The sequence below is a fragment of the Gopherus evgoodei genome, chromosome 7 (genome assembly GCF_007399415.2).
Source record: "Gopherus evgoodei ecotype Sinaloan lineage chromosome 7, rGopEvg1_v1.p, whole genome shotgun sequence".
NCBI lineage: Eukaryota > Metazoa > Chordata > Testudines > Testudinidae > Gopherus > Gopherus evgoodei.
In genome coordinates, this window is record NC_044328.1 from 12,181,992 (window position 1) to 12,202,850 (window position 20,859).

The following is a 20,859-nucleotide window of genomic DNA, read 5'->3' on the forward strand; positions in this document are numbered from 1 at the left end:
AGACTATCCAGGATGTTATCCCTATGTCAGGACATAATTGATCCATTTTTGGACTAATGCCAGGTTTACAGAAAAAAAGTTGTTTTGAACTTTAAAATCATTTAGCCAAAAGATTATTTTTAACTTTTTCATAAACATATTAAGGGTTTGTGAAAAAGAAATTGTTAAATATTTTATTTTAAACAATTTTAGCAAAAGAAGAAACAACTTCCCCTCATTAGACACCATATCATGCATGTGCTTATCACACAACTTTGTATAGATCTGGCACATAAATCTTAGCAATGTGCCAGATCAGTTGAAATGAGGATGCCTGCTATGGCAGGAGTAGTGTAAATGCTACAAATATTCATGGTATTTCTCCTATGACTTCTCACAGCAAAGGGGTTCACTGTAGGTCATGCTATGTCACATCACATGCCATATGATAAGCTGGGTCACACTATAGCGAAGTTTGTCTTTCATAACTTCCTCAAGCAAATTTCTTGAAATTTTCTATGCTTGTTCCAAGTCTGAAACCAATATTATTCATATTATGTGTCAATTATCAGAGGGGTAACCGAGTTAGTCTGGATCTGTAAAAGCAGCAAAGAGTCCTGTGGCACCTTATAGACTAACAGACGTATTGGAGCATGAGCCATGCATCTGACCAAGTGCATATTCACCCACGAAAGCTCATCCTCCAATACGTCTGTTAGTCTATAATGTGTCACAGGACTCTTTGCTTAGATTACATGGTATCTTAAAGCAAACGTAGTCTATTCATTTCTATGGGACTATAAGTGGAATATGATTAAATTAATCAGAATCTGGCCCAATGAGGTAAAAAAAAAATCAAGCCAGATTTGACGTTTGTGATATAAGGTTCAAAGCCACACTCAAAGAAAATACGTAAGTTAGTTTTAAAGTCACAAGCATTTAAATTAGCCATCTTTGTATAGGAATATTAGGAATGTCCTGTTTATTCATTTATTTTTTGAATGAAACTTTTGTTAGTTTAGAAGATATATGGTGATTTTAAATTTCTGCTACTGTATATGCTAAACTGATTTCTTTTTCAAATGTGGCTTGTTGTTCACACTTGTAGGGGATCTATCAAATAAGCCAGTTTTGGGTAAACGAAGTGAGGAAGTTTAATGTTATGAAGATCTTATATCAGTAAATCCGTGCATCTCGTTTCACCTAAAGACTTTGATTAAAAAGCAAAGTCTATCTACAAGAACACTATGTGAAAACAATAATTATCCTCTGAAATAAAAATTCCTGAGACTGAGACCCCTAAGTTGTATTACTTCCCTGTTACAGACATAATTTAATTGAAATGTTAATTAATATTATGATATTAAATGTTAATGAATATTAGGATTTTTTAGCATTGCCTACAATAATTATATTTCCTGAAAAATGGAAAAACTGCAAAGATGAAGCCATAAAGACCAGAGTTGAAAGAAAGCTTGTTTGTTCCCCTGCCAACGGTACACACTCATTTACATACTCAGACTGTGGCATTATCATGCTGCTTTCTCCTTGAGGTCTTGATTTCTCATATGGGAAAACAAAGTTTACAACAGGGGACAGCAAATCTCATTGCCATTAGTAAACTCTAAGCATTCAGCAGTATTAACAACCAGCTGTAGCATGGGTACATGGGTATCTCTTAGTTGTTGCCTACCTGGCTAAAGTGATCTACATTTTCTTCTGTGAAAGTATCATCTGTTCCAGTTGCATGGCTGGCTTTTCCTTTCATCTCCTTTTCATATCTTTGATGATACCTCACCTAACAGAAAGAAAAGAAGATCAAACCAGATGAGTTCAGCCTGTTACATACGTGCCACATAATAAATCACACGCACACGTTAATAATAAAGATTTGCCAAAAAATTTCCACTGCAACCAGTCTTCAGAAGCCAAGTTTTCTACTTGCATTTAATAAAATTTTAAGAACATAGGACTTGCTATATCAGTTCAGATAATTATTTTGCTAAGTATAGCATTCTACATCTGGCAGTGGCTAACATCTGATGTGTCAGAAGGTTAAAAATAAACACATAAGTCACATAAGTGCAGAGTCACTATATAGTGCCTTTCATCCTACCTGATCTCAATGAGATTTGTACACTCTACAGCAGGATCACTTGCCCACCAATAATTATTTTTAATAATAAGAGTCTGATTCTGAGAGGCGCTGATCACTAGCATGTCCACTAGGGCCAGTGGTAGCTTTAGGTGAGCAGCTTTCAAGTTCAGGCCGAAGATTTACAATATCTCTATTGAAGTCAAAATAATGCCTGCAAGTTTACTCTTTATCCTACACAGGTGATTTCTTACACCAATAATAGTTCCTCCACAGATCAAGGGCAGTGTATAAAGTTTCAATGTTTAGAACTCATCTGCCTTTGACTTTAAGACTAAGGGTCCTTCTTGACTTGCACTGATGAATTAATAACCAGAAAATTCTCCATTCTAGTTTTAAAGTCATTTCCATGTAGCTAACACAATATGCTATACGTATTTCCTTTCACTGCCTGTGTAAAAATTGATACTAATGAGTCAGTTTGAACACACATGATTTAATTTAGCCTCATAGGAGGCTGGTAATGTTATCTTCCCTTGAAACTCCTTTTTTAAATCATCACAGCTTCTGGCGGTGGGGTTGGTACACATTTAACAAACATTGTAATTGTGGCACTGAGGCAAAGGCAGACAAATTATATTCACTAAAGATCCCAGGCTCTCACTGATCCATGGAGGGTCAATCCTGTAAGGTGCTTAGCGCTCCTGAGAGCTGCTACATGAGTTCAGCTCCAAATGACTTCAGTAGGAATGCAGGGCATCCAGCCCCTCACAAGAGTGCTCGGCACCATGCACGATAATACTCCAAGAGAATGGCAAGAGGGGGGTGATTCTGAAATAATGTCAGTCCAGAGCCAAAAAACATTTGATATGTTTTCCATATTTAATTTTAGTCATACATATATACTTAATATTCAAGTCTGGTTTCTCTAGTTCACTTTGTCCTCTCAGTCAAAGCTCACTCCTGCACCAACATAAAGGGAAGGAGAGGGAATTGAGGGTGAGCAAGGACAGGGGCAGAGCTCTGATAAAACCAATCCTCCTGTAAGAGGGACCTTGTGCCTGTGGTATAAATTAGGGCTGCTCCTCTAACTTATGCCAAGGCTGAGCAGAGCGGGCTCAGAGAGCCACAAGTGGCTCCTTATGGCCACTCCCCTCATTCCCCTGTGTCCAAGTGCAGCTTGAGATGGCCTTCTGCCCCCAGAGATTAACAGTATTGCTTTCAAAATATAATGGCCTTATTTTCCCTCGTGTATAACGCAGGACCTACCCGTGCAAAAATAATTACCTGAAATCCTACAGGCCACATTCTCTGCTGATGTAACTCCACTGGCACTGATAGGATTTTGCCAGAAAAAAATTTGGCCCTAAGTCTGTTGGATTTTTCCCTCAAAAGAGACATTGCTTTTGATACTTACGTCACTGGCAAGTTCATTAGCTTTCTTGGCTATCTGATAAGCCGGAGTGATCATAGCAGGAAAGCTGCCTTTCCCTCTCTGCTCTTCATATTCTTCTGTGTATTTCAGCTGTAAAAAACCAAGATAATGTAGGAACAAGTAAATCGCACACATTTATATCTGCTACACACAAAAAAGCTACATTAAAAGAACACTACTGAGGTTGCAAAGTCAACCACTCAAAAGACAGGAAATGTCAGAATAAAGGTTGCCTGTGCAACCTTCATTCACCATCATCCCTCACCCCCTCACAGCCTTGTATGTATAGTCATTAATTACATGATTCTGTACTCAGGACAGGCCTGCTCTACGGATTATTCAGGATTGAAACAGGTTGCCTGTTCTCTCGTGTTACACTTACATCACTCATAAGCTGCCCTCCAGTCTTTGCGTGCAGTAGATCTGGAGTGTCTATGACAGTGATATAGCTGGAAATTCTATCTTCATGTCCTCGTTTATATGCCACCTGGGAAGCAGAAGATATAAAGTGCATTTTAAAACTATTTACTAGCAAATATCTGGGTATTTCCTTCCATAAGGCTTGAAAAGGTAACAGAAGAACTGACCTTTGTTTCAGCTAATAAATTATTCCCCGTTTTCTGTCTTTAAAATAAGTCCCTCAGCTGTAAATACAAAGGCAAGTGTATCTACTACTGACTAAAAGTGGCTGTCACTACAGTGTGTTCTGATTTTACTCATCAAACTATGTGCATTAGTTTAATTGTTCTATTATTTCACTCAGCCTGTCTGGATCTATCGAGTGCCAAAGGTTTTCATTTTATGGCTATGAAAGAAAACTGCACTATGGGGAAAAAAACCTATTTTTTCTGGTACTTCATACAGCGTTCTCTCTTTACTAATACAGGTAAACAGAGAAAAAAATAAAAGCAGGTTATGCTGATATCTACAACATAGTAAGCTGTCTTCCTATTAAGGCCCCAGTGCAATGCCTATTAAAGTCAATGGAAAGACTCCAAACTTAGTGGGAGCAGCTGGATATGGTCCAAAGTGTTTAGGTGAACAATATTCTTCAATAAAATCACAAGATTCTTCAGTAATGACACAAACCCCTATAGCTTACAATTGTATTATTGCAATGGTTGATGCTATACGTGGAAACCACGTCAGTATTTTTCAAATGTTTTGTATGGTTCTTATTTTCACTGGATTTCTTTGGATTGGATTATTTTTATAACATGGTACATTAAGTGCATAGATAAGTTAAAGTAAATTCTAGGTAAATTAATTTACTAGTGTACTGGTATATCATTTTACATACTAAAAGGGAAAGAGAGATGAAAAGGTTAGAATAAGTGGATAAATAAATGAATAAAAATAAAAAAGAAAAATAAGAACAAATAATTCACAGGATCTAGAATGGTACAGCAATTAATTGATTTTAAATGTGAGATGGCATAGAATGGTACAGCAATTCATTTTTAAAAAATTTGAGATGGCCATTATGTCGTTAAGTGTCCCATATATTTTAGAAAATGCCCATACTGTCACTTGTTATACATGAAAAACAAGGTGGGTGAGGCAACATCTTTTATTGGACCAACTTATGTTGGTGAAAGTGACAAGTTTCAAGCTTCGCTTGTTATATCTGACATTCTTCCAAAGCTAGCTAATTTGCTAGCAATTCCTCTGTCAATGTATCATACTTAAGGTTTTTTCACTTTTACAGGAGTTATTTTACAATTACTGTTGGCTATGGAATGCACCTTTTAATGTGAACTGTTTGAAATCCAGGTTTCGCTGAACTTCAGTAAGTTTGACACACACAAATTGGGACTTACGTCACTGCTTAGCTGAGTGGCTTTCTTAGCTATCTGGGAAGCTGGAGTCATCATGGCTGGAAAGCTGCCTTTGCCTTTCTGCTGTTCATATTCTTCTGTGTATTTCAACTAGAAAATTATATATTTTTATTTTGTTAAAGAAAAACCATTAATGTGACACCTCTTTTAATGCACATGTTCTAATTGTTATGGGTTATATTATCCTGATGACTTTTAAAAATCATAATGATTTAAGTAAAGTGGAAATCACAGGTCCCATCAGTCTGGCTACATATGTTTAAAGAGTTTTAAAATAATTGACACATAAAAGAAAATGTATTTCATGAGTTCAAAATTTATGAACATTTCCTATGTAAAGTGGAAAAAATCTGTTTATAATCTTTTCCTTCAATACTTTTGCAAACAAAATATTTACTATTAGTCATTAATTTAGTAAAGACCATCTTGCATAAGCACAGATCTTCAGTTCTTATACCAAGTTTGATTTCCATTCACTTCAGGTTGACAGAAAGGCAATAGATCCTTGTCTACTCTACAAAAAATAAGATGCATAATCCACTATTGGTGCAGCCTAAGAGTGGTAGCACCACTGGAAGATGTAGAATATGTTGGATTCCATCTACAATCAAAGTTTACTTAAGATGTTACTCTCTTGTAGCTGAAATGTATCTTAATTGCAGAAATTCATGGTAGTTCCACTTGAATATAATTTCTAAGCTTTGCAGTAACACTGTTAGGTGACCTTGATGGTATATATAGATAGCACTCACAAGGCTCAGCACTGTGTCTCAACATAGCAGTAACTGCATGTCACCTTCTCCTTTTGTAATTTGTTATTGAAAGTTTGGCTATTCTAAACTGGAAAGTCCTCAGAACACTATAACTCATACAAATAAAGTTATTGCAAATGTCAGCCCACATACATCACTGAGAGTCTTCTGTGCCTGAGCTATTCTGACCGTTTCAGGATCTGGGATGGTTCCAGAATACCAGGATTTGTTTTCCTCATATGCAGCTTGGTAGGCTTTCTAAAAAAGGAAAGATTAAGTCAGCGGAAATGTGCATACTCATTTTTAAACCCGAACAGTTAATCTGCTGGGCAGGGAGAAGAAAACCATCATTCATTATGGGAGAAACATACTCCTATGCAGAGGGAAATCATGAGGCCTATGCTCCTCTTCAGTTTCATTTTGAGAACATAGGCGGATCTTAAGTGATATGAATTTTGTGTTGACCCTTTCCATATCAATGAATATTTCTGAGCACATCCCAGAAGATTTGCTAAGTGATTTGAAATTAGGGCCTATTTCCCAAAACTCCAGGAAAACATTTGCTGAGTAATGCCGAACATCATGCAAACAGCAATGAATTTGCCAGACCAGCATTCCTATTAGTGCTAAATCTGTGCTAGATGTGCAGGCAAATCTGAAAACTGAAAATTCAGCAATTGAAGATTGATATATTTTCTTTTTTGTCAGACTTATTTCAAAAGAATTCAGAGTGTGAAAAGTGCCAGATTGAAAGCTCTGAAAAGTGAAGTACTCTGTTTTCTTGCAGAGGCAGCATCCAGATTGCCCTGCCAAAAGGGACATCTTCTCAAGATGCCAGTTATTTATAGACTCGTGAGTATTTGGATTGTCTGCTGAGACTGCCAAGAAGAGTGATAATGGGTTTAGACCATTTCAAAAGCAGCATATTTTACTTATTACTGACATGGGATGGGTCTGATCCACCAAAATAAGATGAATGGTTCTACAGCCCAGTAAATCATCGAGCTAGCCCTTTACATTTTCTATTTTTGTTCCAGTCTCTCCATTAAGGGAGATTTATTTATTTTAACACTAGCAAAAAACTTTTTTTTTTAATAAATAGTTATCTTGGGCAGTCGTTTTCTGTTCTCCCTTTATTACTCGTCATATAGATGAGTTTAATCAGGGATTCCTAACTCCCTGCCCAAATTCTTCCTGTCCCTGATCCTGTGTTTGCGACACTCACCTTGAAAATTAATACTGTCACAAATTCAGAATTATGGCGCTACTTCAGGATCAAGTCAGCGGAAAAACTGGAGTAGGCAGAAAAAACCCACTCGCAAAACACAATAGGTGAAATCTTGGCCTCAGTGAAGTCAATAGGAGTTTTACCATTGATGTTAATGGGGCCAGAATTTCATTCAATATTTGCAGTAAATAGAAAAAGTGGCAAGACAAATGATGGATTATAATAATACTTAGCGCTTGCACAGCACCTTTCATCTGAGGATCTCTGAAAGTTTTACAGAGATGAGCAAGTCTGATTATACCCATTTTACAGAAGGCAAAACAAAGGCACAGAGAAGGTTAGTGACTTGACCAAGCTCATGCATGACTCCATGGCTGAGTCAGGAATAGAATCCAAATCTCCTGATTCTTGCTCTCCTCTTTTTAATGACTAAAATATGCTACCTGGAAAAGCAAGTGACAGTTAAATAAGCTATTAAGGAAATAATAATAAATGGACTCTCATAACTGAAATATGATGAATAAAAGCATAGCGATAATCATCCCATTTAGCATGGGACAGTACCTCACACCAGGCAGATGCTTGGTGGGTTGCATACTAGCTGCTCACATGAACGTGTGTACTTGAAGAATGTCTCTAACCTGTCTGGCCAGCTGTTGAACTCTATGGGCAGCTTCCATATCTCTGGATCTCACATCCCAGTGAAAAAACGATTTGAATCGTTCCCCCTCTTCTCGATATTTAATCTACAAAAAATAATGGCATCATTATGTATAGGTTTTTCTCGCATCATGGATGCCTGAGTCCGTCATTTTAAGGTAGGAAAGTGCTGAACATGCCTGGGTACATAGTACTACACAGTAAGTGCAAATCGCAGTGAGAATAATTTTAAAACGGTGCAAGACTTTGTTTGCTTCCTAACAAAACAAAGCTATGAACAAATGCACACCTCTGCTACTTTGTGTGTGTATCTATGTACCTCAACTGGTGTATACTGGCATTGAAAGCTGTGCCAATTTTCATCAACTGAGGAGCTAGCTATATATTTTTAAAGATCTACAGATATAGGGCTTGTCTATGTTACCCGCTGGATAGACAGGCAGTGATCGATACAGCAGAGGTTGATTTATTGTGTCTAGTCTAGACACGATAAATCGACGGCCGAGCACTCTCCCATCGACTCTGGTACTCCACCGGAGCAAGAGGCACAGGCAGAGTCGACGGGGGGAGCGTCAGCAGTCGACTCACTGCAGTGAAGACACTGCGGTGAGTAGATCTAAGTACGTCAACTTCAGCTACATTATTCACGTATCTGAAGTTGCATAACTTAAATCGATCCCCCACTTAGTGTAGACCAGACCATAGAGACACGCCATTTTATGTTAGGACCTACAAAACAAACACAGGCCTAGACAACCCAAACTCTGCGGCCTTTGAGAAACCATTGCTCACTGCACTTTCTTCTTCCTTTCCACCCCACCAGAATCCCCTTGACTTGGCCAACTCTACTTCAAATCTTTAGTTTATCACCATCCTCCACCTGCCAACTACCATACAGGAAGGCCACACAAGCACTAGACTCTGTGCCATGCAAGTAACACTGACCTCCCTCCTGCGTGCCTCCCACCACTGCCTAAGGTATCAGTGGAGAAGGAGGTTAGATTTATCCCTTAGTGCAAACATCTGTTCTCTGATCCACACAGTGGCTTCTGACTAAGATAGTCTGCTGATGCAGGAGTTATACACATATAGGAGGAGCAGCACACTGCAGTTGAAACCTACCATGAAAATCTGAGAAGAGAATTTGGTTCTTAGCCACCAGTAATATAACGACAACTGAAATCAAGAGATAAATCTGCACAGAACATGTAGTTCAAGTGTTACTATGAAACACTGGTCCTGTGTATCAGTCAGTGGGTAATATTCTACCTCCTGTACCTGTGCAACCTCAGTAAAGTCAGTGAGGTTGCACAAATGTAAATTAATGGCAAAACTGAGCTTCGTGCCTTCACTTTATTACAATTTAGTATTTGTTTTGCAATAGCACCTAGAGGCCCCAATTGAGATCAGGGCACTATCTGTGCTATGTATTGTGCCCGCACATAAGAAACAGCTGCTGCCCTGAAGAGCTTACAATCTAAATAGAGAAGACAGAAGAATGCTGAAAATGTGTATCAATATCTCCAGTCTACAGGTGAAGAGAAGCAGCAGAGAGAGGTTAAGTGACTTGCTTGATGTTTCAAAGGAAGTCAGTGGCAGAGCAAGGAATTGCCCTCATATCTTGAGTCCTAGTTTAGTGCCTTAAGAGCAAAACCATCCTTCTTCTCTAATGTAATGTAATGTTCTCAAGTAAAAGCATATTCAGTTTTGCCAATTGAATATGCTTTTTCTTTGAGATCATTAACATTTCAACTCAAACATTTTCTCAAGTGAGAATTCTTTTATCCATTTAGCATATGTAGTTCTAGACCCAAAACTGCCATATAAGTGAATAGGGACTTTCAGTGAGTAAGGACGGCAGGATCAGGCCCTTAAAAACATTTAGCACCCCCCCTCTTTGGAGTTCAAAATTCCCTATGTGATTGAAAGGAACAGGAGCTGCTCTAGGTGCGAAAGGAAGAGAAAGTGGTCTCTGAACTATAATTTGCCTTGCATGTTTATATACATGCAAACACACTGGAAGTAACGGGGGGGTCTCATATCACAGTCTGCAAACAGAAATAGAACTTGCAGTAATCCCAGACTCATTCCAGACCAGCTCTGTCACACACAATTTAAAGGTAGTATACTGGTGGCTGTTGTAAGAGTATCTGAGTTATTCCAAAAACCTGATGCATAAAAGTGGTGTGCAAGAAAAATGGGAGAAAAAGTGCAATGTATGATGAATGCTGCGAAATGTCTGATGCCAGTATGGTCCAGAAAGCAGAGAAAATATGAAGAGTGTGTGCAATAATTTAAATAATACAACTTCCTTCCCTTATTTTACAGAAAAATTTTAGTAAGATGTGAAATTATGTATGAACACACTGTTTATGCTTACTATATATAATAATCGTAGTAGTTTTTATAGTATCAAAGGGGACTAAAGTCAATAAAATAACATTACATATGGAAATTGGCCAGTTACAGTGGTTATTTGCAATCTTACTATGTATTTTTCTAATGTTAAAGTTACCAGAAATACAAAATTGAAACAAATGTCTTTGGAGGAAAACACCGCAAGACAGGAAAGAATGCCATAAAACAAAAAGACTTTGAGCTCCCCCAGTGTTTTTTCAGGAGCACAACAGCCTTTGATACAGACACAGGTACAAGAAAATCCAATGCACCCATAATATTTCAGTAAAAATGATCTCAAAACAAAACCATGCAAAACCTGACTTTGTATTTTTTATAAATCTCAGCCCAAGTTCATCAGATGCTTGAAAAACCTCCTGGGTACAGATTATAATAAAACTGAAGCTACTTTGTGGCTTGGTATCAAAGACTTGGTGATTTCAGTCAAGTTTTGCTCGGTGTTTTCAGATTCATTTGAACTCAGAATTCAAAACAAGCAATAGAAAGTTTAAGAAAATGTCTTCATAAACCCACATGACTGACACTATCAAATTTACACAGCTTTGTTCAGCATTCCTAGCAATTTTCTGTGAGCACTGCCACTTAGAATATTAGATAAGTATCCCTTTAAACACTGAGCCTCCATTTCTTAATCAGGAAGATTCCCAATAATATTAATCGATTTGTTGCCCGAGTAAGGACTGTGAGGTCCCAAAAATACAAGAAGTAAGGCTATAATTCCACCTTGGGGTTTCCTAGTGATACTGACAAAACTATTGTTTTGCTCTCTTTCTTTGCAATGTAATTCAACAGTCTTATAATGTAGAGTTAGTTGTATGCAGTGTTGTAGCCATGTAGCATGATAACGTAGATGAGGTAACATCTTTTATTGGACCAATTTCTGTTGGTGAGAGAGACAAGCTTTTGAGCTTATGCAGAACTCTTCTTCAGGTCTAGAATACATGTAATATGTGTTAACTACTTACACTAAATAATCTGTTCCACCCTGTATTTAGTTGTGACACCCTGAATACATTTCCCAGACCTGAAGAAGAGCTCTGCGTAAGCTCAAAAGCTTCTCTCCCCCACCAACGGAAGTCGGTCCCATGAAAGATGTTACCTCACTCACTTTGGTGAATTTGTATCCTACATGTTCAGTATTCCTTTTAAAAAGAGGAATAATGTATTGTGCCTGTTCAACTCTACATTGGAGAAACAAAGTGAGTGAGGTAACATCTTTCATGGGACCAACTTCCGTTGGTGGGAGAGAGAAGCTTTTGAGTTTATGCAGAACTCTTCTTCAGATCTAGAATACATGTAATATGTGTTAACTACTTACACTAAATAATCTGTTCCACCCTGTATTTAGTTGGCACACCCTGAATACATTTCCCAAACATGAAGAAGAGCTCGGCGTAAGCTCAAAAGCTTGTCTCTTCCACCAACTGAAGTTGGTCCCATGAAAGATGTTACCTCACCCACTTTGTTTCTCCAGTGTAGAGTTGAACAGGCACAATACATTATTCCTCTTTTTAAAATGAATACTGAACACGTAGGACACAAATTCACCAGAGATAGAAAAAAAAATTGTTGAAAAAAGGAAAAAATATTCCACAAAATTACCTCATCCACCTTGTCTCTCTAATATCCTGGGACCAACACAGCTACAGCAACATTGCATATAAAATTTTAGACATTTTCCCTAAATTTCAAAATTTTCCTGCCAGCTCTGGCATTCACTGAAATAGTTATAACAAATGTTACAAAATGTGTCTTCTTCTACATAAAATTGATATATTTCTAAGGAAAAATTGTAACAAATCTATATACCAGCATAACCAAGCTACAGATGGGATCAAACCAGGAAATTTGAATCCAAATCTGGATTTCAAATCCCTTAAATATGGGTGTATTTGATTGTTGTGGCCTGTTATGAGCCCATTTGCAACATTCTGATCCAAACCTGGATACAAACTTTTAATATTCTCAAAGAGACCATGGGAGAGAAGAAGGAGTTTCTGTCTGGACTTTGTGTTTTAGAACATTTCTAGAACAGAATACACAACTACAATGGTGTCTTTTTTAAACATAAAATAGAGCTGAATATAAAGCACACTTGTTCCTAAAGCTTCTTACCTCACTTACGGCTTCTGATTGTTTCTTCACATTTATATTTACTGGTGTCTCATATATGCTTGTGAATGTGTTGTTTTTTGGGTTATGTCTACAAAAGAAAGTGTAATGGGAAATTAGAAATATATGTTATTGACCACCAGAAAGACAGGTTTTCTTTTCAGTTTGATATTTCTTAAAAACACTGAATGAACCCACTCCCCACCCCAACATGACTATTGGATTACACACAATTTATTGTTTTATGGAGCATGTGCCTACAACTAAATTAATTTTAATGATCATATCATATCAATGCCGTGTTTCTAATAACAAAAGAGAATAATAGAATAAAAAAAACAACTGTCATCTCTTCCTTTCAAATGACAGATTTGAAAGGAATTGATCATTATGAAATAAAAAACTTTCAGAAAAAAACCCTCCCTCTAAAATCTGCATTTTACATATTTTTCTGGCTACTAAGTGAATTCACATCATTAACTCTTAATTGCCAATACAGAAATCATAGTATAGTCACAATAGTTTACTTTTCTAAATACTTCAAATGACACTTATTTTGGTGTCTTTTAAGCTACAAGACAACATGACTAATGTGGAAATGTTACATATGAGGTCAGATTCTGATCTCATATGCCAGTGCTGCCCATATTAATCCAGAGTAATTCCACATAAGAATCATGAAATCATAGACTATTAGGATTGGACAAGACCTCAGGAGGTCTTCTAGTCCAATCCCCTGCTCAAAGCAAGACCAACACCAACTAAATCAGTAGAGTTATTCTGGTTTCACACCACAATATGTGAGACCAGAATCTGCCCCAAGCGTACTCTTCTAATGAATTATGGTAATTTAAATTTTACACCACGATTATTTGTTTTATAAGGAAATACACTTACACTTGACAGTAAGGCTTTTTCTGATAGCTGATAAAGTTATTTACAGTTAGCATCATCTTGCAGACTTCACAGTGAAAACAGGCTTTGTGCCACGTCTAGAATTGCAAAAGATAAAAATATAGTGAAAGATACTTGGATTTCATATTGTATTATTCTTGCGATTTTAAACGCCAATATTGATCCCTTCTATCCATATAATTAATATTCATCCACACAGTGGGAAATGGTTATGTACTAAATAGATCTATTGTTATTTGAAATTTGTTGTCTTGAATTTTGTTCCAACAAACTTTTACAATGAAATTCATCTCAGTTCTGAAATCCAGTATGAATAAAGAATGTAGAGTCTGGGGATTTCTGGCAGTCTTCAGTGGAAGCAGAATTAGGCCCAATATTAGTAAGTAAAGTACCAATGCATGCGTTCATTAACGTTCAAAATGACCAAGATAGAGAATGTCTACTGACCTGATCTATACAGTTAATCTTCTCAGCAGAGTAAACCCCAAAGCCGCATCTAGCACAAGGCTGCACGTTCATCTTGAAATCAACAGAGTGAAGAATATATATATATACACAAACACACAAATAGAGAAGGCTCAAAGACTATGAAGATGACTTTCCACTCCGAATGTAACACACTCCAGACAGCTCAATCAAGCCCTTTTGCTCTGCAGTCAAGGATCACATTAAAGTTCTGAATCGAAGTGTCTCACTCCCTTTTGCTGACCTTCTGCTTCGAAATCAGCTGCTGGCTGGCTTTTAAAGCTGCCAGTTACTAAGAGGGGTTATTTTGGCAACTGGGTAAGTACGTACAGAAGGGTAGTTCTCAGTGACATCTTTCTCTAAATAGAAGAGTGAACTCATAGAAAAGAATCATGTTCATGTGAATGATAGAAACTAGTCATTCAGTTTCTAGGCTTTGCAGTTTAATAGTAGTTGTCATAACCCCAGGATGGAGCTAATGGTATCAACAGTACAATTATCAAATTAGTAGGTAGCTGGTCACCTCCATGTGGGGTATATGAGCTCACTAAGGGACAGTCTGCCCCTTAAGGAACAGCCCTGTGTAAGGTAGCCATGCCACCCCAGAAGTTCAGGGAAGAAACTTTAACTCAGAGATTCATAATTTCCTCTGTGCTCTCCATTTGCTCCTGCTACATTGCAGACCAGAGCAAATTACTTCCCCTTACTCCAACTCACCTGCACTTGGCAGGCTGTGGGGAGGCAAAGCCAATACTGAGGTCATTCTCTGCACCTCTCCCCCTCCTATTGTTTCTGTTGTTGAGATTCAAGGAGGCCCCATGTGGGGTTGAGGGAAGCCTTTTACTTCAAAGAATTCCAAGCCTAAACAAACTTAACAGGCTATGCAACAAATGGGACACTTGGCCTATCAACCACAAAAGAGCGGTCCTAAAGCAACTATTTAATAATGTACCACATCAGCAGAGCGGTGTAGGTCAGAAAGTGAAAAATGCCTTATCCAAATGAAACTATGGAAGAATGTGAATAGGTAGACTGTCACTCCTAACACTGGAGGTTACAATTCTACTCTTACAAAAGATAACATGGAATTTTTCATAACTGCAAGTGGTCAGGGCCTGAGTTCTACATCTCACCTGAATTACAGAACCTCCAACAATGGGACATTGGTAGGTACTTTCTTCTAAACTACAATCTATTGAATCCCCAACACCACTCTCTTTAGTAGTTAGGTACTATAAGGAAGTCTCCTATCCAATTCCTGATGATACCCAACTCTGCTTAACCTATTACATTTACTGAATGCTAACAGCATATTAGCACTGTATAGAAAATAGAGTTGACAAAGCCCCTGGTCTGAAGAGACACAGTAGTAAGCACTATGGCCCCAATTGTACAAAGACTTATCCATGTAGTTAATTTTAAGCACTGTGAATAGCCCTGTTGACTATGTGTAAGTCTTCACAGGATTAGGGCCTATGCTTGGTACTAAATATTAACAGGATGAGCCCTTTGGTCTCAATACTGCTTCCACTGAAGTCAAGGATTGAGAGTTGAGTTCTTATACCCAGAGTATATCAGGTTCACAAAACACTAAGAGGACAGTACATTTGGGATTGGCTCTGTTGGGTTCCTGGGTATAATGCAGTAGGATGATAAAGGCCATAATCACATAAGCTGCTGCATGCTGAATATGTTGGAATGATGAGGAAAGTCTACTGGAGCCAAGATAATGGCCCTAGTTACATCACAGCTAGAAAATCTAATATAATAATATTATTAAATAACTCACTTGAGGTCTTCTGTCCAGGAAAGGAGATGACAATGGCCATTGCTGCAATGGTGTTGCTTATTTTCATATTATGCATTTTTAATTACTGTGAAAGCAGCCAAAGTCATGGATGGGGTTGAAGTAAAAATTATAAGAATAAATAAAAATAAATGTTTTAACTTCTTTCAAACAGTGGCCTAGAATTGGACGAATGAAACAGGACTGAGTCCAGTCTGGCATTTCCAGTTCTTGTTGAAGTTCCTTAGAGGGATGCTGCTCTCTATTCATTGACTTCATTGCCCTTCTGTTTTGGTGCAAGGCCACCAAGTTTTCACACCTGCAGGTTAAAATCAGGGATACAGATTATGCTGTGCATCTAGGATTTTCTACCTTGATAATCAATTTTTAACCATTTAAGGCTTTGATTTTGCAAAGTGGGGTGCACCTGCAGATCTATGCATGTCACAAGGGTTTGAAATTATTTTACTTCTGTAATTTATTCTTCAGGGTACACATTTTACTTTGCAATCATCTGGCAGTGGATCCTTTACTGTAGAAAAAATTGCTTAGCTATGTGAATTTTACCAAATGAAAAAGGATTTGAACAAAAACTATGCTTATTAGGAACAAAAATTGAGCTGTTCCAAGTAAAACTAAACCTGTTTCCTAGCAACAATGGCCTTGCTTTTAGAAGAGGGCGTTACCAAGTTTTGTGATTTTATCACAAGTCTTGTGGTATTTGGGGTCTTTCTAAAACCCTAACTCATGAAGTCATATGAATACATGAGAAGCTGATCTTTTTCATATATATATATTCCAGCCCTTTCAGGTATGGAGAAAACCTTAAAAATGTGACCTAAATGCAGTGTTAATTTTATTGGGATCTCACAAATTTTAGAAAGACAAGGTCAGGGAGGTATTCTCTTTTATTTGACTTTCTGTTGGTGAGAAATAAGCTTTTGAGCTTACACAGAGCTCTTCTTCAAGTCAGGGAAACATTGTCACAAGGTGGAACGGATTGTTTAGCAAAAGTAGTTAACATAAGTACCAAGGGACCATTCAAGATGAAGTGACCTGTTAAGACCTCAGAAGTCGTAAGGAGTTAGTTTAGTCTGTTACAAAACTTTTAGTTTTTCTTAAAGGCTCAGCTACTGGAACTATGAGACTCTCAGCTTTCATTTAAAAAAGAAATAGGTTTCTAACCCTCATGGTTGTAGAGAAACACTTGAACATATGAAGCAAACACAGCTCAAAGATTCAAAAGCTAGAAGAGAAATAACCTCCCCCCCTTATTATTTTAAAGACACCTCATGATTTGTAAGCCATTCTCATGACTTTTAGGGCCAGACTCCTGAATGCTGAACATTTGGAATTGGCAATACTGTGTTCGCTCCCTAATTGTTAAGAAACCAGAATGAAAAAAATGAAAAAGAAACTCCAAGGGGCTATGGGTTTGGTTTTTTCAAACCCCAACTCCGCCATGCTCCTTAACCCAAGCTCAGGATTTTGGGTGGCCGGACACCAGATTTTGAAGGCTCGGGGTTGGCAAGAGGGGAAAGAGATTTGTAGAAGAGTCCCTTTTCACGACTCCAGTGCTGCAAAATAGCAAGAAGGTGGCAAATTTCCGCACCATAATTTGGCACTGAGAAGTGTTTGTGGGGGGCAGGGCTCCCCATAAGGGTGATGGGGGGCAGGTTTGGGGAGCTTCGCCTCGCCCCCTCTTCCACTTGGGGGGGGAGCCGTCTGCAGCTTGGCCCCCACCCAGTGCCCCTCGGGGCAGAATAGGGGGCAGCAGCCTCTGAGGCAGCCGGGCTGCCCCTCCCGCCAGGAGGTGGGGCTCGTATCTGCCCCTGAGCCGGAAGAGCAGCTGGAGCTGCGCCCGGACAGGGCGGCTGAGGGCGGCCCCGGGTCCCGCCTCTTTTCCTTTCGGTTTGCCCCGCACGGTCCGAGCAGGGCGCTGACGGGAGCGGGCCCGCTGCAGACAGAGCGGAGGTCGGGCCGGCCCGGCCCAAGGTGAGTGCCCCCCTCCCAACTATCCCCGTCTGACCCTGCCCCTCTGGGGCGTGTCCGGCCCTCCGATCCCCTGCTCCCAGCCGGGCCGCTCCTCTCCGCCGGACCTGACCCCAGATTCACCCCCTTTTCCCCTCTCCCCTCCTTCCTTCCACCCCTTCCCCCCAACTTCCTGCCACCCCTGTTCCCAGTACCTGACCCCAGCTCCATCCCCCTTCTCCCCCTCCCTCCCTTCCTTCCACCCCTTATCTCCCCCTCCCCCCAAACCTCCTGCCACCCCTGTTCCCAGTACCTGACCCCAGATTCACCCCCTTCTCCCCTCTCCCCTCCTTCCTTCCACCCCTTCCCCCCCAACTTCCTGCCACCCCTGTTCCCAGTACCTGACCCAGCTCCATCCCCCTTCTCCCCCTCCCTCCCTCCCTCCCTTCCACCCCTTATCTCCCCCTCCCCCCAAACCTCCTGCCACCCCTGTTCCCAGCTCCATCCCCCTTCTCTCCCTCCCTCCCTTCCTTCCACCCCTTACCTCACCACCCCCCAAACCTCCTGCCACCCCTGTTCCCAGTACCTGACCCCAGCTCCATCCCCCTTCTCCCCCTCCCTCCCTTCCACCCCTTATCTCCCCCTCCCCCCAAACCTCCTACCACCCCTGTTCCCAGTACCTGACCCCAGCTCCATCCCCCTTCTCCCCCTCCCTTCCTTCCACCCCTTATCTCCCCCTCCCCCCAAATCTCCTGCCACCCCTGTTCCCAGTACCTGACCCCAGCTCCATTCCCCTCTCCCTCCCTTCCTTCCACCCCTTATCTCCCCCTCCTCCCAAACCTCCTACGACCCCTGTTCCCAGTACCTGACCCCAGCTCCATCCCCCTTCTCCCCTCTCCCTCCCTTCCTTCCACCCCTTATCTCCCCCTCCCCCCAAATCTCCTGCCACCCCTGTTCTCAGTACCTGACCCAGCTCCATCCCTTCCTTCCACCCCTTACCTCACCATCCCCCCAAACTTCCTGCCACCCCTGTTCCCAGTACCTGGCCCTAGCTCCCTCCCTTCCTTCCACCCCTTACCTCACCATCCCCCCAAACCTCCTGCCACCCCTGTTCCAGTACCTGACCCCAGCTCCATCCCCCTTCTCCCCCTCCCTTCCTTCCACCCCTTATCTCCCCCTCCCCCCAATCTCCTGCCACCCCTGTTCCCAGTACCTGACCCAGCTCCCTCCCTTCCTTCCACCCCTTACCTCACCATCCCCCCAAACCTCCTGCCACCCCGTTCCCAGTACCTGACCCCAGCTCCATCCCCCTTCTCCCCCTCCCTCCCTTCCACCCCTTATCTCCCCCTCCCCCCAAACCTCCTGCCACCCCTGTTCCCAGTACCTGACCCTAGCTCCCTCCCTTCCTTCCACCCCTTACCTCACCATCCTCCCAAACCTCCTGCCACCCCTGTTCCCAGTACCTGACCCTAGCTCCCTCCCTTCCTTCCACCCCTTACCTCACCATCCCCCCAAACCTCCTGCCACCCCTGTTCCCAGTATCTGACCCTAGCTCCCTTCCTTCCTTCCACCCCTTACCTCACCATCCCCCCAAACCTCCTGCCACCCCTGTTCCCAGTACCTGACCCCAGCTCCATCCCCCTTCTCCCCTCTCCCTCCCTTCCTTCCACCCCTTATCTCCCCCTCCCCCCAAATCTCCTGCCACCCCTGTTCCCAGTACCTGACCCTAGCTCCCTCCCTTCCTTCCACCCCTTACCTCACCATCCCCCCAAACCTCCTGCCACCTCTGTTCCCAGTACCTGACCCTAGCTCCCTCCCTTCCTTCCACCCCTCACCTCACCATCCTCCCAAACCTCCTACCACCCCTGTTCCCAGTACCTGTCCCCAGCTCCATCCCCCTTCTCTCCCTCCCTCCCTTCCTTCCACCCCTTATCTCCCCCTCCCCCCAAACCTCCTACCACCCCATTCCTAGTTCCTGACCCCAGCCCCATCCCTTCCTTCCACCCCTTACCTCACCACCCCCCAAACCTCCTGCCACCCCTGTTCCCAGTACCTGACCCCAGCTCCATCCCCCTTCTCCCCTCTCCCTCCCTTCCTTCCACCCCTTACCTTACCATCCCCCCAAACCTGCTGCCACCCCTGTTCTCAGGCCTGACCCGCTCCCCAGTAACTGACCTCAGGTCCCTCCCCGCAAACCTCCTGACACCCCTGTTCCCAGGCCTGACCCCAGCTCCATCCCCCTTGTCCCTCCTCCCCTCACCTCACCCTCCCCAAAACCTCCTGCCACCCCTGTTCCCAGGCCTGACCCTCTCTCCAGTACCTGACCCCAGCTCCAACCCCCAATTCCCTCCACCTGACCCGCCAACCCATTCTGTCTACCCCAGGGGTTCTCAAACTGGGGGTGGGGACCCCTCAGGGGTCACTAGCTGTCAGCGTACGCCCCAAACCCTTCTTTGTCTCCAGCATTTGTAATGGTGTTAATTTATAGGGGGAGGGGGTTGCACTCAAAGGCTTGCTATGTGAAAGGGGTCACCAGTACAATAGTTTGAGAACCACTGTTCTACTCACTTCCTGGCCTCCTCCTCTGTCCTCTACCCTCCTCCCCCCACAATGCCTGATACTCTCTAACCCTGTCCTCCCACCCCTCCCTGATCCTATTTCCTCCTGCCCCAGTATCGCCCCTACTGGCTTAACCCCATGTTCTCCCACCTGTCAGATCCCTCTAACCTCCTCTCCAGTTCTCTCCTCTCCCTCCCCATATCAGACTTCAGATCTCAGCTCTAACCCCAAACCCCACTTTTTCCACCCCATGCCTGACCCTTTAAGTGTCTACACCTCCACCCCCACTCCCTCTCTTCCTAGCACTTAACCCCACCCTGTAACCATGATTGCCCTGTTTTTTCCTGGCAGATCTGTAAGGGGGCTCAGTACACACTGCCAGATGTCCTGTCTTATGGGCTCAGGATCATCTTGTACTTCAGAGGTGGCAACCCTATCTCCAAGCCTCCTCCTGTCACCCCAGTTCCTGGACCCCACCTTCCAACATCTTCTGTACCTTTTCCCTGTCCCCAGGAATCTGACCCTGTCCTCCTCTTTCCCTACTGACCACTAGCAACTAACCCCCTCAAAGCTCCTTTTTCTCCCTGGCCCCAGAGCCTGATCCTGTCCTCCTTCCTATGCACCCCAGAGCTTAACCCTCATTACC

At 41.9% G+C, this 20,859-nt stretch overlaps 2 protein-coding genes across 6 annotated transcripts in view; one reads left to right on the forward strand and one right to left on the reverse strand.

The window, feature by feature from the left end:
• Nucleotides 1-14,152, reverse strand: part of NRAP (nebulin related anchoring protein) — a 62,037-nt gene extending 47,885 nt beyond the window's left edge. For all 5 annotated transcript variants that reach the window (XM_030570642.1, XM_030570640.1, XM_030570638.1 and 2 more), the window contains exons 1-9: nucleotides 13,880-14,152; nucleotides 13,415-13,509; nucleotides 12,521-12,608; nucleotides 7,969-8,073; nucleotides 6,253-6,357; nucleotides 5,330-5,437; nucleotides 3,892-3,996; nucleotides 3,492-3,599; nucleotides 1,673-1,777 (exon numbers count right to left, since the gene is read on the reverse strand). In XM_030570642.1, coding sequence (XP_030426502.1) covers nucleotides 1,673-1,777; nucleotides 3,492-3,599; nucleotides 3,892-3,996; nucleotides 5,330-5,437; nucleotides 6,253-6,357; nucleotides 7,969-8,073; nucleotides 12,521-12,608; nucleotides 13,415-13,509; nucleotides 13,880-13,951 — 891 coding nt within the window. In that variant the 5' untranslated portion in view covers nucleotides 13,952-14,152. The remainder of the gene's footprint in view (nucleotides 1-1,672; nucleotides 1,778-3,491; nucleotides 3,600-3,891; nucleotides 3,997-5,329; nucleotides 5,438-6,252; nucleotides 6,358-7,968; nucleotides 8,074-12,520; nucleotides 12,609-13,414; nucleotides 13,510-13,879) is intronic.
• Nucleotides 14,153-17,558: 3,406 nt separating this feature from the next.
• CASP7 (caspase 7) overlaps nucleotides 17,559-20,859 on the forward strand; it is a 38,690-nt gene continuing 35,389 nt past the window's right edge. Inside the window, exon 1 of the mRNA XM_030568894.1 lies at nucleotides 17,559-17,678. The gene's annotated coding sequence lies outside the window, so the exon portion shown is untranslated. The remainder of the gene's footprint in view (nucleotides 17,679-20,859) is intronic.